The following is a 20,731-nucleotide window of genomic DNA, read 5'->3' on the forward strand; positions in this document are numbered from 1 at the left end:
ACATTAGTTTCTTTTTGAATTGAATAAAGGCTCTTAAATGACATGGATGTGCTTGAAAATAGTACCCTGAATCCAGAACCGTATTGTATTTCCTAAGTGGAATTTTTGTAGCTTGGTTCCTAAGCACAGATCTGCCCCGAAACATGTGTGTCTTGGTAGACAAACAACTTCATAATTACAGGAAAAATTAATGTGGTATTTCCAAGGCATCCCAATTTTTGATGAAGAACAGTGGGAAAGGAGCAAACAATTAAAATAGTTACATAATTTTTTTAAAAAGTACAAAAATGCTCCACCCTTAAAGAAATAAATAAAAGAGTGTCTGTTTGTATATCACTCTCTGTGCTTTCCATAGAATTCTGAGGAGAATTATAATAAATATAATGGAGCCTAGAGAAAGACAGACATAGGAAGCAAAATGGAAAGAGTATAAATTCTCTGCATAAGCAGGTCAAGCAATTTGCAGAAGCCGAGTTCGGAGCACAGTCACTCACACAAAAAGAAAACTCAGCAGGCTCCCAAGCAGACTAAATAGGATTTGCTCAGCTGAAACCTCCTGGATGCAAATGTCATGCCTGGTACCATGATGTTGCTGTTACATATATGACTGCATTATTGCCCACTCTGATGGGAAGAAATGAGGCAAAATGTGGTTGGACAGCCAGTCTTTATACATGAAGTGATGACTCCCTAGCTCTGTGCTGCCACAATAATCATGAGATGGTCACCTCCATTGAATTACAAGGGCAAAGCATCCATTGTACAAGTTCCACTACTTGCTGGTAGCAGCAGTAAGATTACAGCAGCCACAGCAAAGAAACAGAGAACAGGGACACGCTGGTGCTTGAAGGGTCCTTCACTGGAGTATACCCAGTTCATTGGCTCTTATTTAAGTCAAAGGCATGTAGTCAGAGGAGTCCAGACCTGCAGTGTCAGCGTGAAGGCTTAAGAACACTTTTTGCAGTTAATATTTGCTGGCCAGCTTTATGAGGAAGGATGCCTCAATCCCCCTCTCGCACCACCGCCGTGCCACTTCTCAGATGGATCCAAGTAGTTCAGTTGTCAGCCTGGCACACTCAGAGTTGCATAAATCCCTCACAAAAAATCATGCTTAGTTGGCCCTGAGGGTCTCAGACTGTACTGGTAGACATTTCAGACTGGCACAGAAATCAGGCCTGAAAATCGCACCCACCCTCACACACAGGTCTAGAGAAAGAGAGCATCTCCTGAGCACATAAGATAAACTGAAGCAACAGTTTTGTAGCTTCACAAGATTGACATGACTTAATTAACTTTAAAGCAATAGCTAAAACAAAGTCACTTTCTGGTTTCAGAGGGGAATGTATTCCTAATTCCCACGTTTTACCCAACTAACTGTCTCTGAAAGTGGGTGGCTGGGCTGAGGAGTGAGGAGAAAAGAAAGACATCCTATGCCAAGTATGAAAACGAACTAAGTTTTATACGTAACTCCTCAGCTGGTTGCAGTTCTACCCTGACCCTGCATGGGCTTTGTTTAGCACTGTGTTTCTCTGGCTTAATCTTGCAAGAATTTATTAGTGGCACTGTTTCTGAGAGCAGACATTTGCAGGACCAGCTCCTTCAAATCTGAAACACAAAGGGAAGAGAAGCAATTGCTAGAAGAGAATCCAGCCCAGTAGGGATATGAACCATTGAAAGAGGAAAAATATATCTGTGTAGATATTCCAGTTATCATTTCCAAAGTCATTTGTGACCCCCTACTGTCTTCTGTTCTTTTTACTCCAGTATCAGTTTCTCCAGAAAATGTACACAGTATTTTTTATAAGATGGTATTTAAAGATCCAAAGCATACTGTAAGACATCATAACGTTAACTGGCTCTTTGTCCACTTCGGTGAAGATTTCCCAGTCACACTGAAGTCACTGAACAGTCATGATAGACCTGTGAGCTCTACTGTCCTGAGCAGCAAGACACCTGGCTTCCAACCTCCTCACCTGCTCAGAGATGTCTGTGGTCTCTGAACCTTAGACCTTATTTCTGTGCGGTGAAAGCCCCAATTTGGAATGTGTTGGTTTGAAACTTCACCTCTCCTCCACTGTGTGCAGACTTCCACTTGCTTAGGGCCTCCTTATGTTATTTTTAGCTTGTCCTAGTTGCTTAGTGGGAGTGCTGAGCTGTGCTCACCGGGCAGAAGAATTTACTGGTGGTTTGTTGCTGCCGCTCTGCCAGCGCTGCCTGCTTCTCCCACAGGATCCACAGAGAGGAGCGTGGGATTCCCACTTGGGTTTACTTCAGTCCAAAGTTGCACGATTTAAATCAAGCCACCTATCCCGTCTGGCCTTTGAGGTCCATAATCTCCCCTGAAGTGAGTTATTCCTGCCTGAGCTAGTCCTAGTTTCTGAGTGAAAAACAGATCACGATGGGGACACAGGGTGCTTGTAGGAGAAGCTGATCAGTTGTGTTTTCTCTTGTCTGCTATGCATGGGTGTGATTGGAGTAAGGAGCAATTCAGCCATCAACAAAACAGTGGAAATTGATCCTAACTGATTAAGGAGCTGAGTGCAGAGAAACCTGGACTTTCAGTGACTTCTAGTAAAGTTCAGTGCAAAGACATGCGTGAAAACCTGCTCTTAAGTTGAAGAAGAGTTAGTGTACATATATGTTATTGTCCTCTTGAAGGACAGTGTTTGAGGCTCGCCCTGGTAAGAACTTGTAATGTGATCTATTGACTTAATGTTGAAAGTGGATTGCACTAGGATGTGCTTTTATGCTCCAGTGTGATGCTGTGAAAGCTCATGATGGAGGGGCACTCTCGCCTTCCTCTGCTCAGGTTATGGAAAGTTGCGGATTTTGCCTGGCATCCCGGCTCTGAATTTTCCTTCCATTCTCTCCTAAGAGTAGCTGCAGACAAATTATTCAGTGGTGGAAAAAAAAGGAAAATTCCGTGTGTTTTTTTTCCAACCATTGACCTTGCAGCCTCGCAGAATCCAACCGTATCATAGCTGAAGCCCCTGAGGCCACCAGGCCTGTGGGCAGGGAGATAACAGTTTCTGAAGAGCTGGCTCACTGCCTGGCCCTTCTAGAAAGTGACACACATGAAGAGGTGCCAACACAGGGAAAGGAAGGAAGCTGTAGAGGTTTTATGAAGTGTGTGAAGAAGTACAGTATCTACGGATCAAGGAAGTTCACCAACTCCAGAGGGACGTGCTGCGCACCAGAGAGGTCCTGAAACATTAATACTCTGATGGAGAGGCTTATTTTGTTGCATACAGTGCATGCCTGATGAGTCCACAGCCTGAGATCTTTGTAAATCTTTTACAGCCCGGAATGAGCAAGAGGAGCAGGAAGAAAAACGAGAGATAAAGAGAAGATTAACACGTAAGGTGAGAAGCAACTTTGATCCTATTATGACACTACTGTAACTTTCTCCATACTGCACAGTTGTTTGCCTTTTTCCTTTTGCTCAGCACCATTTTCAAAAGTAGAGGGTGAAACAAGTCTCAAAAGAAATCTTTAAAAGAAATCACCAATGTTATAGGGTGTAAGTCCACAGACAGGTAAGGAAACTATTACCAGTAATATTTTGAAGCTAGACAAAAGAAGATCTTGTCTTTACACCAAAAGGAGCTTTGAACCATGAAGGATACAGAGCCTAGCATTGGTCTAACCCTGCTCCCTATCAATGTAATGGCTTCTGCAGCCATTACAAAGAGAGAGCAAAGTTAAAACAATGCTGGTTGCATTTGAAAACTGCACCCAAAAAGACATTCAATTGAGAAATAAACTTTTTTCTGGAAAGGTAGATTGTCACTTGAGGCATTTAAACTAAATATGGGCAAGCACATGCAAAATGTTGTATACTGCAAAAAACAATCTTGTATTGTCAGGGAAGGACAAACACAACAGCATCTCTTTGGTTTGGTTTTCCTCCCATTTGAAAGTCATTTACTCTTAAAACTGAAGAACAGTCATTTCGGATACAGACATTCAAGTTTTGCAGCTGGTGTAAATGTCTACAGATGCCTCAAAATACAAAGCCAACAATACATCCTGTTATTGCAAATGCACTTTATTTCACCACTGACATATTTCCTATCTCCAGAGGTAGAGAAAGCCCCATAAAAACTTGCAGGCTTGTGAAGCAGTACCAACCCCTTCCTTTATGTTTATAGGTGGTTTAATCTTGTTGACCTATGTCACCACAAGCTTTTGTGGTAAAAATAATGACAAGGAAAGGGCTGTAAATAGACATGCAAAGGTTGCACTCAGAGAGCTGGATTATTTTCTTTCATGGTTAAAAATCTCACACCTTGTTCTCAGCTCACATAAATCAGCAGAGTTCTCCGTCATGAATGGGGTGATACTGCTGTTGTGTGCCGGAGCTAAGAACTGGGCCCAGAGCGCTGTAGTATTATTTTTAAAACGTTTAAATTCCTGACAATGATTGCAGGGATGTTCTCACATCCTCTTATAGCACTGCCTGGAAGATCCTAACTGCATTGCAGATGTTTCATAGGGCTTAAGCTTTGCACAAAGGCTGGAAATACTATTTTACCAGGCTTTCCATTTCCCTCTACATTGAAGGGTAAACACATGCAGGAATCCAATCCAAAGGTTCATGCCATTTGATAAACAGCTGCAGTGGATAAAAAGCAAAGCCGCCCATACCCAATCTGCTGCCTAGGAAATGGAGGTTTGCTAACCCAGCCAGCATTATCACTGTATGGTTCCATCCTCCACTGTTTTGTAGGAAAGGTACAAAGCACATGAACTGTCTGTTGCAGACAGAGGCTACAACTACTTGCTAAACTAACACACCCCGGCTGCCACAGCATCACGGCAGTGCCTGCTCTCTGAAACCTCAGCAGCCTTTCTTTGCCTTGGTTGCACTTTCAAGTCAGAACAGCAGTGAGAGCAGCGACAGTCTGAGCCCCTGGCAGTCGGCTCCTTGATGTTCATACCCCCATTCCCAGTCACATTCCTTTTAGCCTTTTTTAGCTCCTTCCCAAGAAAATATTTTTCTCCCCCATGTTTGTGAGGTTGGTAGCAACATGATTTAGCATTGTTTTATTTTGATCATCTTTCTAAACTGTTGTAAATCGTTCTAGTGACATATTGTAATTTTAATGAAAGAACCACAGGCATGGTTCAACAAATTTTTCTCTCACCTGCTAAATATACTGTCATAAAAGCTGAGAAACCACTAGAGGAAAGAAGTGAATAAAGCATGCAAGTGGATAGATAACAACTAGAAATGCCAACCACCTAGTGAATCCTGCAAAAATTGTTGTTATTCCCCAGCTGTGTCTTGCATAAGCATGTCCCAGGTGTGTCATTGTGTCTACAGCAGAGCGGCAAACTCCTTCTGTCGATTTGTATTGAAGTCTTATTACCAAATGATTTTAAACCTCAAATCAAGCAGAAGTTTAATTGAGCAGGGCAGGTGTTTTGCCAAGCAGACCTTTCAGTCTGCACTGAGATTTAACGCACACACATGCCCACAGGGTAAATTCAAGATAAGGAAAGTTCCACTTTGCCGCCTTCTAACCATCTGGAGTTGTCACTAAAAAGGGAAGGGGGTTCTGCAGAAGCTGCTGAAAAGGCTTTTGACCTTGTACTGTAGAAACTGCTACTGTCCCCAGTTCTTTTGGTGGCATCATTCCAACTCCAAGGGAACAATCTACACCATCCATTAAAAAGCTGTTCTTAAAATTCCTTCAGCACTGACATTTTGTTATAGTATTATGATGATAAGTTGTAGCATGACATGCTGTAATAAGTAAGATTACCTTCCTAGGTCTAGATGCCTTATTAAAGTTAGCAATAAATATCCAGTTGAATTCCTCATCTGGACAGGCAATTTCTAAAAAAAAAATAGAAAAAAAACAGGTGACCTATAGCAAGCTGCCCCTTTAAGCACCTTTCATCCTCTCAGACCCATGTAACTCCAAATTAACTGGGGATGGGGAGTAGCTGCCATTCAAAGAACAGAAAGGAGGTGGATACTGCTTGGTACAGTTCCTCTGTAGCTCGAGTCCCTCCAGCCCAAAGAAGGAGAGATGAAGCATATTTGTCTGTCACCTACGATGCCCATGGTTGGGTTTGCACATCCAGCCACCCCGTGGTCCTTCTTCCTGCCCACCAAGCAGCTTTGTTTGAGTGGAGGGACATGTGGATTAGGAGGGTTTTTCTCTGAGCACTGTTCTTTGCCCACAATGTACACAGGCCTTCTTGGAGAAGAGTTGCCTCCACAAGGAGGTGATTCTGAGCCCCCAGGAGTTACTACTAAGAATTTATCCTCTCTGAACGATGGTGAATTTGGCCAGGCACCAAGGCAATTAACACAAGCCTGAACTCCCCGTGAGGATTTCCATTACAGACAGAGAGTCATAACCTGGATTAACACAACAGGCTACAAATCAGTTGCAAGGAAGAATAAAACTCTACTTTTCTTACCTTCTCTTCTTGCAAATAGCATCATGCTGCCCATTTACTGCTTCCTATCTCCCATTGTCAATAGCTAATTTTTCCCGGCAGTCTAGCTTGAAAGCTAAAAAAATCTCATAGCAGTAATAATGACAACCAAAGTGATGAGGTGTGGCTGTTTCTTAAAATCCGTGCAATAATCTGAAGTCTTTACTCCCATTAAATTTCTGCCCCGGTACAACTTAAACTCTCTCTTCATTGGAGAGCAAGCTGATACCTCACTGGGAAATGTTTTGCTTTTCAATCTTTTCTTTAATTGACCTCCGCTGGCTTGCATCAGCACAGACTGTTCAAAATAATGAACTCTTGAGAGAGGTGGGACTCATCAGAGGGAGGTGAGAGGAAGGCAGGAGAAAAAAGGTCACAAAAGAAAAAAGGTTAGCGGCTAATTTGGATAAGCTGCTTTTGTAGTCAGAGGGAAAGGTCTTTGGGGCATTTTCATTGCATCCCTCTCCTATGTCACACCACAAAAAGGTTGGGAGCAAAGGAGAAGGGGGGTTGTGTGCACTGCTAATTAATATCTGTACATTTTCACCTTGGATTCTTCCCTAAATAACAACCATAATATTTTAACGAGGTAACAGAGCAGGCAACAATGAAGTGACAAGACAACAAGCTTTATTGTGACTGAAGTGGAGCAAACTCAGCATTTGCCAAGGCTGGACTGACAATACTATGTCACCCTCCGCTTTACCTGCTGGCAGTGCTTGCATTTGCTTCACTTCCCATGCCAAGAAGAAAGGGGTTTGTGTTAAACATTCTCTTGCAAATTGGCTTAGTGTCAAAGCTTGAAATGTGTCCATTTTTATCTTTAGTGATCCAGAATATACAGAGGAAAACTTGACCTCCTATGACAAGACATAGGGGGTCCTGTCCTCATTTACGCTACTTTTGCATTAATACAAATCCATTCACTTTGAAAGGGATTTTGCTCTGGTTCACACTCAAATAATGAGGTCACTATCTGTAAAGTTCTCCTTCTCCCTCAGCTCACAAATCTTCATAAATAGAGAAATAGAAACGTATATGCCCAGAAAAAGTCCAGACGCACACATGCACATCCCTCTGCCATTAACACAAGTAAGTAAAAAAGGGCCCAGCTCGGTGATTAAAGATCCCTTTCTCCCCATGTGGAACACCACAGCCTTGTGCAGGCGATTGCATCGTGTCCTTGACCATGTCCTTTTACTGTAAGTTTCAAATGTGCCCAATTTTTTCTGCCCATTAGAAGCGGCAGAGCTCAGTCTTGGGTGTTGCCCAAGAAGGATTGTGTAGCATTAAGCAATTTCGACCCAAGAAACTGCAGCTCACACATCATAAAAATAAACTGCAAGGTGAGATCTCTGGTGAGCTGTGCCCTTATTGTGAACAGGCATTGCACTGACACTTACAGTAAAGCGACTTAAGAGTCTGTTAGCAAAGCTATTTTCCCAGCTATTTAAGAGTTAAGGGTGCTCTGAGCAGCCCAGACATACTGAGAGACCCTCATGCTTAGCAGCTCCAAAGGAATCTCTGCGATGGCTTAAGAAAGAGGCAGGGCAGTTTGTTAACCATTCAGTTTTAATTAATTGCTTTTAGAAAACTGCTCAGTGTGATTGTCCCTCACTGGACCCTTTGGTTTAATGTACTGAATACATTTTGTGTAAGTGTATGTATATATGTAAATATATGTAGATTTATGGCTATACATGAACTATGTGGTATAAGCTGTGCATTTCAGGACTCTCTTTCACAGCCAGAGCGCTGGCACGAGAGTCAGTGCATCTTTTTTCTGGGTCACCTTGAGCTGGTTGCTCTGTCTCTGAGCTTTGCTTGCCCCAGCCGCTGTGTGGGGATGGAGACACTGCTCACCACTCCCATGGGGTCTAGAAGAACCTGGAATTGCCCTGCTTGTAGGTTTCTGAAGCAAAGGCAGGGCAGCTAAAAATAACACACAAGGAATAGTTGTATGACTTCAGAGGAAGAGAAGCAGCAGCTTTTAGTCTGTCTTACATTCAGGTGTCACCTAAGAATGAAAAATGCACGGTAGCGCTAAAGTTTCATAATGTGCTCACACCCTTGGCATTTTTTCACATATAAGTCAGTGCAGCATTCATCACACCCTACAAAGGGTTACAGTGAGTTTCAGTGCTGTGAAATGTGCGGGTGATGTACCTAGTTTGGTTTTTCTCCACTTGCAAACACGAGAACTTACCTCAGATTAGTCTTATTTCGTCATGCAGACCTTAACATTTACTGTCATTTCTTTGCTTTTAACCTGCACCCAGCACACCAAGGAAGCCAAATTAGCTGTTTAAGACCCAGTGCAGCACTGAGGGAAATACCAGCAGTGAATTCACATTGCTGGCAAAAGTACTGGTGCCTCCGTGGCTCATGGTGCTCTTGTGCTCTCGAGTCTGAGGCATCAGCCGGGCACAGCACATTTCAGTGCATCAGCAGCCACCTGCCTTCTCCTTTGTACAAACTTGCTAATCACTTAGATTAGCACGAACCCAAAAGCCGACTAATGTCAAGAGCTGACAGAAGCTGTGAAACAGAGCCAGTCATTTTGTGAAAGCCCTCTGCCAGCTTGGAAAGCTTGTAGGAGCTACTGCTTCCCTCGTAGCCATTTAGGAACACAGAGCTTAATTCACAGGATTTGATATTTTGTTGGTGTCATCATACTCCATGTAATAAGACATTTGATTTTTTAAAAACCTCCATCCTAATCTGGGCTGTGTCCGAAAATTATAAAAGCTGACAATTGTCAGATAATATCGGTGATTCATCCTTAATGTGTGCTGTTGTGAGAAAAGACGCAGTTGATGCAAGTAAAGATGGAGTCTCACCCTTACCTTTGAAATTTTGGGGTGTGGTCATAATATTTCAGCATAAAGATTATTCCCATAGTCAGGGCTTAGATTTTTAAATAACTGGAAGCAGAATTCTGCTGTGCTGTCTAAGTAATTATGCATTAGTGCATACAAATCTGCAGCTTCTAGCACTGGGGCTGTTAAGGAAAAACTACCCATTTGAAATCACATTCAAGATGAGTTGTAGGATAGAGAGAAGCCTCACTCATAGCGTAACCGTGATTATACTCTAACCATGACATAGCAGTTTGGTTTGCTTGTTTTTCCTAAAAGCTCATCTATGAATTGCAGTGTGTATTTGTCTGGTAGGTGACTTAGGTGTAGGTATGAGGGCTGCAAGCTGAGGAGGAAGTCCCATTCTGCTAGAGTGAAAAATAACATTTTTAAATCTATAGGTGTTTCAATCTCTTTTATTATGCCCTCTGGCTTTTCTGACATGGTACTGTAGCTCACAGATAGGTTTGTCCTGTTGTCTGAAGAAAAAAAAGGTTATGCCTACTGTGTATGCGTCATGTTTTTTTAAAAAAGGTCCCCAAAACCTGTAGTCTGAGTTCAGAACAGCTTGCTAACCCCACTGCATACATGCTCTTTGGCTGGCCTGAATGTTGATATGTAAAATGGGGCTTTTCTTGGGAAGCTTTTGGAAGAAATAGGAGGAATGTTGTGTGACAAACACATGGAGCAGCTCACCCCAGGAAGCTTCATGTCTCCTGTAGAAGAAGGTGGATGTAAGGAAACTTGTCTAGTTTTAAGAAGTTTCTAATTTGTTCATTTTCAAACCAGCAAGGAGATTTTTCCTGATTCCTGTCCCTGAGCATAGAACCACAGAATAGTTTGGGTTAGAAGGGACCTTCAAAGCTCATCTAATCCAACCCCCTGCATTGAGCAGGGACATTTTCAACTAGATCAGGTTGCTCAGAGCCCTGTCCAGCCTGGAATGTCTCCAGGGATGGGGCATCTACCGCCTCTCTGGGCAACCTGGGCCAGTGTTTTACCACCCTCATTGTAAAACATTTCTTCCTTATGTAGAGCCTGAATCTCCCCTCCTTTAGTTTAAAATCATCACCTCTTGTCCTGTCTCACAGGTCGGGCATTAGTGCAGCTCTGCACACTCTCTACATGAGGTGTTTGAGCCCAGTTCATGAGTACGTGCTCAGGGCTATCTGTGTAAGGAGAGCAGCCCCACTCAATTCTCATCACAACTATGTTTTCTAAAAAGAGGAGAGGCAACGATCTATGCCAAGAATAAGCATACAGGGGTTTAAAGTCAGGGGCAGGATAGGGTGGTGAAGCTGTCTTGCATCAGCACCTAAATGCTGGAGAAAGGTAGGATTTCAGGGATCTTTTTGTGATCTCACAAATTTTTCACCCTCCACTTAGGATCCTGGCTCTTTTGAATCGTAATTCTCCCTGGAAAATGAAATGCAGGGAAATGAGATACTTATTTTGGGAGGAAGGTGGAATTGCATATCAGGATCCAGGAGCCTAAATAGCTTTCCAGTATAGAGTCTTGAGCATTTTCTGAAATATTTAGACCTTTCACTATTCACAAGGGTGAAGTATTGCAAAATACACCTATTTTTAATGAGGAGGAATAGCGTGATATACTGATACTATTTTTCCTCATATATCACAATTATAAATGTTTCACTCTAATGGTGAAACTTTTGCAGCTAATGTACAGCCACATGCACACACACATGTAGCGCCTTCTTCAGACACACTTGTGTAATTGCTTTTGACACGAAGCAGCATGCTGTGCATCCAGGGTGAACTGATCCCTGAAAGCCAGTTCCTGTCCCTGGCCATGCAACAGCCTGTACGATACGTGGACTACCAGCACACTACCGTTTCTAATTTGAGAAAAGAGTTTTGTCTGTGGCTGCCTGTTCTGCTGTGGAATTTGAAAGAAATGCTTTGGAACAGTGAAGATGCTTTCTTGATGTGATACTATCCACCCTTGCAATTGTTTTTCTGGTGTTGTGGTATGCAATGTAAACTTAAAAGTCAAATACTGTGACACGAAGTTGAGCTGCAGTGCACAGTGAAAAGTTCGATGAGCACTAGTCACAGAATCACAGAATCACACAGAATCACAGAATGTTAGGGATTGGAAGGGACCTCAAAAGATCATCTAGTCCAGTCCCCCTGCCGGAGCAGTCATCATCCTGTCTATATTTTCTGGAGGTAAGGACAAATCTGCAGAGTATCAGAATGGTAAGAAAAGTCGTTTGTCACCTTTTGCACATAGTTGAGGGCAGGAGCTGCTCAGTGCCTTTGCCTGACTCTTCCCAGGCAGCACAGCAGCACATGCAGCAGCTGAAGGCTGGGGAGCATACAGCCTCTGCACATAGTTTTAAAGTTGTGTTGTGGTCTTTGTCTCTTCCTGAGACTTCGGTGCACAACGAGACTTCGTTGCATTGCATCTCATTTCTGCCGGGGTGACCAACCTCAGCTAGGGACTGGGGTCTCCAGCCACAGCTGCTTCCCAAACAACAGTGGGCTGCTCAGGCAGCAAGGTGGGAGATGATGTATCAAAAATAGCGTGGTCAGCAGGACAAGGGCAGTGATCCTTCCCCTGTACTCTGCATTGGTGAGGCCACACCTGGAGTATTGTGTTCAGTTCTGGGCCCCTCAGTTCAGGAAAGACATTGAAGTGCTGGAGCGGGTCCAGAGAAGAGCAACACGACTGGTGAAGGGACTTGAACATAAGACCTATGGGAATAGGCTGAGGGAGCTGGGGTTGTTTAGTCTGGAGAAGAGGAGGCTTAGAGGTGACCTCATCACTCTCTATAACTACCTGAAGGGAAGTTCTAGCCAGCTGGGAATTGGTCTCTTCTCCCAGGCAGTCAGCAATAGGACAAGGGGGCATGGGCTTAAACTCTGCCAGGGGAAATTTAGGCTGGATATTAGAAAGAAATTCTTTACAGAGAGAGTGGTCAGGCATTGGAACGGCCTGCCCAGGGAGGTGGTGGACTCGTCGTCCCTGGAGGTTTTTAAACTGAGATTGAACATGGCACTTAGTGCCATGATCTAGTAAACAGACTAGAGCTGGACCAAGGGTTGGACTCGATGATCTCTGAGGTCTTTTCCAACCCAGTCGATTCTGTGATATTCAAGGTGCTATAACAAGAGGTTATCTCCCAAGTAGCAATTTTGTGAAAGGTTGATTAAAAAAACGGTACCGGGAAAGTCTGAACCCTCTTGTTATCATAACTATGGTTGTAGAAAATGAGTCCCCAGGCAGCACTCTGCAAGGAAAAAGTGAAGTCCTGATGTCTTTTTCCACTCCTTCCTCAAACCTGCAGCTGAGTCAAAGGCCCACAGTAGAAGAGCTACGTGAGAGGAAAATCCTCATCCGCTTCAGTGACTACGTGGAAGTGGCAGACGCGCAGGACTACGACAGGAGGGCAGACAAACCCTGGACACGACTCACAGCCGCTGACAAAGTAAGTGGAGCAACTTCAGGAGAGCCATGATCTGAATAGCTAGAGCATGTCACGGCAAACAGCATCCTTCAGGGTGTCAAGGAATAAACCTCCACCTGAGTTCCCTTCCCAACACACCTGTGTTTTCTTCCCATTCACAAGGCTTGTTATTTGAGTCATAAATCTTTGGCAAGAAGGCTCCTATATGTGTGGGACACCAGGAGCAAGCCTAATGGCATTGTGCCACTTAGAGAGGGGATAATATGAAGCCCTTTGAGGAGAGGTCCCAAACCCTGTTGCTTCTTTGTTGGTTTTGGTCTTGCCACATAATGCTGCCAGCTGAGAGCTCCCGCAAGACCAAGCAGAGCGGTGTGACAGCAGCACTTGCCAGAATTGCTGTGCCAGGACAGAGCAGGCCTGGCTGCACAAATGGCAGCAGGTCAAATAATTGGCAAAAGCACTTCCCACTGAAGCCAGGAAACTTCTCTCTAGTGTATTACAACAGGGGCGTTTACTCGGGATTTCTGCCCCATTCCACGGAGTATTTAAAGCACTAAACTGAGATCACATGAGCCCTGAAGATGAAGGAAGGCTGTGTGTTTGGTATTGAGTAGGCTGTCCTGAGCACCAGTGGGACCTTACCTAAGTGACGTCTCTGGTGGCAGCACTGGTGGCAGAGAAATTAAATTGCTGGCAAATTATAACAGTAATATCCTGAGGGTCTTAGTGGTGCCTCAGGAAGAAGACTTAAACATTTTATGGCCACTTTCAGAAAAGCAGACTATGAGACTGATCCATGACTTTAGTCTGTTTGCTTTGTGGGACTCATGCAGCAGTGGAGACAGTGATGTCCAATGTTTAGAGACGGGAGCAGGATTCCTGGCCATGCCACTCATTGATGGTGCTCTTGGTTTTATTCACAGAGGAAAGGGCAGCCTGTTCTACTTGTATAATTTTATCAAAGGACTTGTATAGTTTTGTGACCACTGGTTTTCTTCTTGACAGAGGGCTTTTTTAGTTTAGCTTTGGATAAGTTAATGTAGTATAAACTGATCTGAAAAAAAAAAATAAAAACAAAAACTTTCTCTAGACTGTCCACAGACCATATTATACTGAGTTAAATTAGCTTTTCCCATTTTACCTCACCACGTTGGACAAGACCTTATTCAACTGACTTGGTTATATTCTCCCAGTTGTTAGATGAGGGAAGGAATAAATCTCCAACTGGTTCTGCAGCCTTTGAGAGATCCCTGTCTGGGATGAGAGGCATGGAGAGATGTCAGCTGGGAAAAGAGAAGATTTGGTATCCAGAGAGGTCCTTCCTCACCCTATGAAAAGAAGGAGTATTAAATACCACTATCAAGGGTAGCTTGGTAAAGAATTCAGTATTAAGGCAAAGTACTTTGAGGTTACTTTTTCTTTTTTATAATGCATGTGCTAAGTCCATACACAGACCAAAGGGCTTAAGTTCTCCAAATGAACCTTTTTCTTAGCAAAGCAGGAGAAGAAGAAACATTTGCCATTCTAATATTAATGTCCCTTATGACATAAGGAAGCAGGTATCTTGGTTTGGGGGGTCTGGGTCATGTAGGCAGTATTCTGATTTCTGCCATTCAGATCACCTGTTTTTTCCCACTACCATGTCCGCAGTTGGAAAAAATAGCCAGACAAATTGGAGGCAACTCTAAAATGCCTGACAAAGCTGCGACATCCTGTAAAAGATTATTTTCTTCTAGAGCTTTGATTCAGTAACCATCTTCATTGGTCAGCACAGGCTAGATTTATTGCAAAAATAGATTTTAGTAATGGACTTCTCTCTTTGTCAGTAAATCTTGCTCTGTGTGCTGGATGTAGGGAACTGCCTTCAGTCCAACTTCATCTTTACAATTTCTGACTGTTAGGGGAATAAAAAGGGCACTTCTAAATCCCTCCAACAGAAGAGGGATGCAGGGGGGAACAGATTTCAGACGTGGTGAGAGCCAGCAGCCCACGTGGCCTCTTTCACAGTCACTTAAGCAGCAAATTGGTGTGCTGAAGGTAGGCCCTTGAGCTGCTGCATTGCTGTCGCTCTGTCCTGATAGATGGAGGCAGAGCCTGACAGGCATTTCTAAGGTAAATAAAAACACGAAGCTGTGCAGAAGGAGCACAAGGGGCCTTTTCTGTAGATCACACTCACAAAATCTATCACTAAGGACTTGTCAAGGCAAAGGTGGCTGGACCCATGGCTGTTGCAAAAGCCCTCTCTTGGGCTTGTGCTGTTCATACGAGTTTAGATTTCCTTCATCAAGAAAAATTCCTGATAGAGAGGAGTATCGCCAAGTGGAGCAGCCACATGCAGCCACTGATGCTGGTGTTTTCAGCATCCCATGGAAAGGCAGCAGCACACAGCTTGGATCCCTGGGAGCGTTTGGCCACACCAGCCACCTTGCACATCTGCTTCATACATTCCTAGTGAAACCCACTTATGAGCTGCAAATATCTCATGGCTGTCAGAAGTCTTGATGTTGGGGCTTGGGACTTGAGCCCATTCTGCTAAGCACCCTCTCCACCACAAAACTGAGTCCCTCCAAGTTACCCCTTGGGGTTTTTTTTGTAATTCTTCAGTATTCCTCTTGCTACCGTCACCCCTGGTTTTCTTTTCCCTCGTGGACAAACCATGGAGGCTGTAGGTATCTGGTCTCCTGCTTGTGCTGGATACGACTGCCTGTGGCTGGTTTTCTCCTGGATTAGTGCCTTGAATCAGTTCAGCAAATGGCACAACTGGGTCAGAAGGGAGGCGGAGGGCAGACAGGAGGACAGGGAGCCTGGCTCTCCTCTTTCCCTGCCAAGTGAGCTCAGCCACTTCAGGTAGCTTCACCTGAGGAAATTCAGGACTGCATAAAGGCAGGAGGCATCTCAAGCATGAGTCTGGTAAGATCCAGGCCCAGTTTACTCGCAGTCCAGCTCTGAAACAGACTGCGGTGTTTGAGAAACTCCGGTGTGCATTTTTGTCTCATGCTTATGCTAATTCGGATTTTGTACGTTAAAGTTTCTATGTAATAAGCCAGAATTGGCTTCTGTATCTTGCATTGTCTATGATACATTTTCAAATTGAGCCATTCAACTGCAGCGTTTATCTGTTCACTTTATGTGATTTAGAATGTGTTTATCTCTTTTCCTTTTCACATTTAAAGTCTTTTTATATGTTTTTCTTTCTCTCTCTGATAAAAGCTTCACTTTTAATACACTGTTTTGAGAACAAAGTGAACTTATTTTGATCTCTCTCATTTATACATTTATGAGTTTATTTGTCCTTTGCAGGCAGCCATTCGAAAAGAGCTTAATGAATTTAAAAGCACTGAAATGGAAGTTCATGAATTAAGTAGGCATCTAACAAGGTAAGCTGAGATGATTGATTTTTTAAGACTATCAATGAATAGTGTTTTTTTTAAAAAAAAAAGAAAAAAACAACCAGCAGCTGTTTCTCCAACACCCACTGAACACACCATGAGATCTAAACAACATTTAGAATTAGGGGCTGTAAAAGAAAGTTACACAGACGACCTCATGCTGCCCTCTTAGGTGGCGGTATGCAGGCACATGCCATCTGTTTAATAAAGTATAATCTCCTTTTATTTTATTTTTTAAATCCTCATGCTCTAGCTACATGTCTGTTCTTCTGATATCAAAAGTAAATAGTGTGTGTGTGTGAAGGAGGACGACAGGGAACCTCTTGTAGAGCCAATACGTAGCCAGGTATGAATGAGTGTATGATCACACTCTGCTGAGCGTGTGGATGTTCCAGGCTACACACGTCCCAAGCACAGATCTCTCAGTCCTGCCGTAGGTGATGCAGTGGCAGCATAGTATTCGAGAAGCACTATCTTTTACGTTTTTAGAATAATTTTGGTTGGAAAAGACCCTCAAGATCATTAAGTCCAACTGTTAACCAAGCTCTGGCACTAAACCATGTCCCTAAGAACCTTGTCTAAATGCCTTTTAAACACCTCCAGGGATGGTGACTCCACCACTTCCCTGGGCAGCCTGTTCCAATGCCTGACAGCCCTTTCAGTGAAGAAATTTTTCCTAATATCCAATCTGAACCTCTCCTGGTGCAACTTGAGGCCATTTCCTCTTGTCCTATCACTTGTTACTTGGGAGAAGAGACCAACACCCTCCATGCTACAACCTCCTTTCAGGTAGTTGTAGACAGCGATCAGGTCTCCCCTCAGCCTCCTTTTTGCCAGGCTAAACAGCCCCAGTTCCCTCAGCTATTCCTCATCAGAATTGTGTTCCTTATTAATTAAAAAGGTGGAGACAGAATGAATTAACCATGACCCCAAACTAACAACCCTCCTCTCTGACAGGCTACAGCTGCAACATGCTGGGGGTGTGGACACATCCCCTCATACAGCCTGTGCTGAGTCTGCTCTGGCTTTGATGCTGAGCTGAGCTGAGCTGAAGTCAGGCCTTTGCAAATCAACATTAACCCCCACTCATTGTTAAATGTTAAAGACAAGTGTTAGGTATTGAAGACAAATGAGAGTGAGATCTGATGCAAAACTGAAGCTGCCCTTGTATTAATACGTTCATCAGCTAGGTGTTCATAAAAAATGCAGTTAATACTTCAAAAAAAGTTACAGAGAAGCTTAAGGGAAAATTAATTTTGTACTAGAGGGTTTTTTATGTGCATAAATTAATAATTATATTAAAATTCACCACATGTATTATGCATCTATTCCCTTGCAGAAACTATGTCCCTTCTGCTTCCTAGCATGTGCTAGGATGTTTGCACTGGGGTTTGTCATAAGGGAGTGCTGCTGGAGACAAGCCGGCTGCCTTTGAGCCACGAGGTCTGGAAGAAGCTTTAGGGTGTGCAGTTGGCCTAGCTCTGTTGGCCCCTGTGACTGAGCCTTTGAGGGATGTTGGGCTCATTCCTCCAGGAGAGTGGCCACAAATTCAGAAAGGATGAGGCTGTTTTAAAAGGGGGTGTTGCTACAAGGAGTTGAGCTCCACTGAGAGCTCCACAGATTTCCATAAGGCCTTTAGCGTCCCACAAACATAGCAGCTGGTTTAGTTTTCCATAAGTCTCTCCAGCTGCTTGGCTTTCGCAAGTTTTTGGGCAGTATTTTGCTTCTTTTTCAGTGTTGGGGTGAGCAGTCACCCTCTGAGGTGACTCAGTTTGTATTTGAAAGCCACTGAGGGGCTTTGACTCCGTAAGTCTGGACCAGGCATTCTTAGAGATAACAGCTAATGTAACAGAAATTGGAGTAAGGATTTGTCTGAGTCAGCAGGACCTACTGGTTAGACAAGTGGCCTCAGGAAACACGCACTGGAAGGAAGCACGCTTAAACAAAATAGAGCCATTCCCTTAAACAAACTTAGATAAATCACCATTATAAAATCATTAGCGAGGTAATGAGCTATTCATGTCATTAAGCAGTGGCATGAGCTGAGCAAAGAATGTGAGTGTTGCTTTACTAGTGGGACACATTAATTAATTCATGATGGAGTGAAAAAAATCACAGCTTAAAAATAAAATATATCTTTGCAGATCTGACAAACCCCGGCATCCTGACACTGGGTTCACTTGCAGAAAGGGTGGTCATTTTAGCTTGAGTTGTCTCTTCAGACACTGACATTGAGGAATAATCATACTTGAACTCTATATAAATCTTTCTGGCGGAAGAGCATAAGGTTTGTCTAAACCAGACAATTTTTAGTGGGATGAGGCATGGTGTTATCTAAAAGAGGACTAGCTGATCTGAAATAACTCACTCAGGGATCTAATAGGATGGACTCGACGTCTGTCCTTGGTAGATTTTGGTGCAAACAGCTGATGCCTACGACCTGTGAGTCTGGCAGGGACCAAGGACATGTGAGTGTTTGGGGTCTGCAATGCCAGCACAGCTATGTCAACGCTGCATGAATTGAGCTGCCTAATTGTGTCACTGTAGCAATTAGTGCTCTTTTTTTTTTTAATGTACAGTGTGCATGTGAGAAGATTATCTTACTGTTTCTCTTTTTCTTTTCTCCCTCGGGTTTTAGGTTTCATAGACCGTAGCAGTTCAATTCTACCTGACTACTATGCCGTCTTCAAAACATAACTAAAAGGAACCATAAGTGCTGGTATTATTCACTTCCCTGTTACGTACAATGTAAATCTTCTGAACTGCCTTTTTTTAAGAAAAAAAAAAGAGTAGAAAAATAAATATTAAAAAAAAAAAAAAAGGAAAATTGTATTTACATGTGATGGGTATTGCAGCATCATCAGACCTGCTGGTTCAAGCTTCTATAACAGAAAATACCCCTGGTGGGAATTGTGCCAAGACTTGGCATCTGTCTGTAAGACTTTCCTGGCATGTGGATTTGCCATACACGTTCAAGCTCAGCTGGTGGTGCATCCATTCCGCCTTCAGGCACCTCTCATCCTGACACGGCTCCATCAGCAACTACAGAGAGCCCCGAGATGGTGTTCAGGGAATCACAGGCCTGGGTGAAGTCCCCAAAAGACCGGCACCTATGGCACTAAAGCACTTATACCAAACACTCCCTACAGGCTGCGAGCACCTTATGAGGACAGAGAAGGAGCAAAACTCTGCGGCCCAGCTCATCTGTGACCGTGCATGACTAGAAAGGTATTTGTTTGCCTGGAGAAGTTCATGGCCAGTCAATAGGCACCATTCGGCTCCCATGCAGAAAAAGGCATCGCCTATAAAGAACAGGACTCCCCACGGAAGGCTGGGTCAGTTCCAGCAACTGTCTATTTTTCATCTCTTTCAAGTATCATTTTCTAAACCGAGTTGTGAACCCATCAGCCGTAAGCAACAAGGACGTCGAGGACAAGCAAGCAAAACCCATCTCTTCATGGTCACTGCATGGCATTCACTCAGCTTCTAGTTTGTTTTCACACCCAAGCCTTGTGACTGTGTGAGAGCTGACGCACACCCCGCAGCAGGAAAGGCCGGGATTCCCATCCAGGGAATGTGTGCAGAGGAACACGTGACAGGAGGAACTGGGGGTATGATGAGGAGTATCTGTCCTCTCTGTATCAGGTGTTTCAAGAACTGATCCTAAAGGTGTACTGAGAAAAACATGACGGATCACGTTACCCAGCCTGGTGCACTGGTAGGGATGGATGGTGGGACTTGTCACTGGTACCCACAGCGGAGGCATAAGGACAGCAACTCAGAGGTGTTCTGGTTTGGTTTTAATTTATTTTTATTACAGTGGTTTAACACACAGACTAGTAGAGCTCAGAGAAGCTGGTCACTCTGGGCCTGATTTACCTGCCAACCTAAGCGTGTGCTTAACACTACGTAAGCACACAAACAGCCTCACTGCATTCATGAACATGTCTGACAAGCTTAATTGAAGGTGGACACATGTAAGTGCTTTTCTGACCTTTGGCCAGCACCTCCCAGAATCAAGTCCTTAACTAGTATAATGCCAGCAAGCTGGGGCAAACATTGTTTGGGATTCCTTTCCAGCCCTAACAAGAAACGATTATGCCATGTTTTGGGCCACTGGCCCAAAGCACTGTAGCAACATTACTGTAAGAAGCTCCAGATTATTACTTCAGGACAATGGCTATTTTGCTTTGACAGTTTGAACAGAGAGGCCAAAGTTTTTTACTACAGTGCTATTATTTCTATTATTTTATATATTTTTTTTCCTTTCTTGCTGTCTTCCATGCATCTATCCACTCTCCTGTGCCCTCTCTCTCCTCCCCAACGTCAACATTGCCCTTTACTGATTGAAGGCCAAGAAGCCTCTCACATGTGAGCATTTAATGGCCAATGCTGCGTAATGCCAACACTCCTGCCTCTTCTCAGGCCTCTGTTTCGTTCTTCTGGTCACAGGAGTAAAGCAAATGGACCTGCACGTAGCCCATGGAGTTGCTCTAGCATCCAGCCCCCATAAATGACACTGGTAGTCAGGCTATCACAGTCCATGTAGCTTAGTGATGGGACTCAGCACCTCACAGGTTTGCTCTCAGAGACAAGT

At 43.7% G+C, this 20,731-nt stretch overlaps 1 protein-coding gene across 1 annotated transcript in view; it reads left to right on the plus strand.

The window, feature by feature from the left end:
- PHACTR1 (phosphatase and actin regulator 1) overlaps positions 1-20,731 on the plus strand; it is a gene marked incomplete at its 5' end in the record, with an annotated part of 305,896 nt that extends 285,165 nt beyond the window's left edge. The window contains 4 exons of the mRNA XM_080339524.1: positions 3,301-3,362; positions 12,626-12,766; positions 16,046-16,122; positions 18,773-20,731. Of these exons, the coding sequence (XP_080195650.1) occupies positions 3,301-3,362; positions 12,626-12,766; positions 16,046-16,122; positions 18,773-18,788 (296 nt within the window). The 3' untranslated portion in view covers positions 18,789-20,731. The remainder of the gene's footprint in view (positions 1-3,300; positions 3,363-12,625; positions 12,767-16,045; positions 16,123-18,772) is intronic.

The sequence above is a fragment of the Nesoenas mayeri genome (genome assembly GCF_963082525.1).
Source record: "Nesoenas mayeri genome assembly, chromosome: 2".
NCBI classification, from domain to species: Eukaryota; Metazoa; Chordata; class Aves; order Columbiformes; family Columbidae; genus Nesoenas; species Nesoenas mayeri.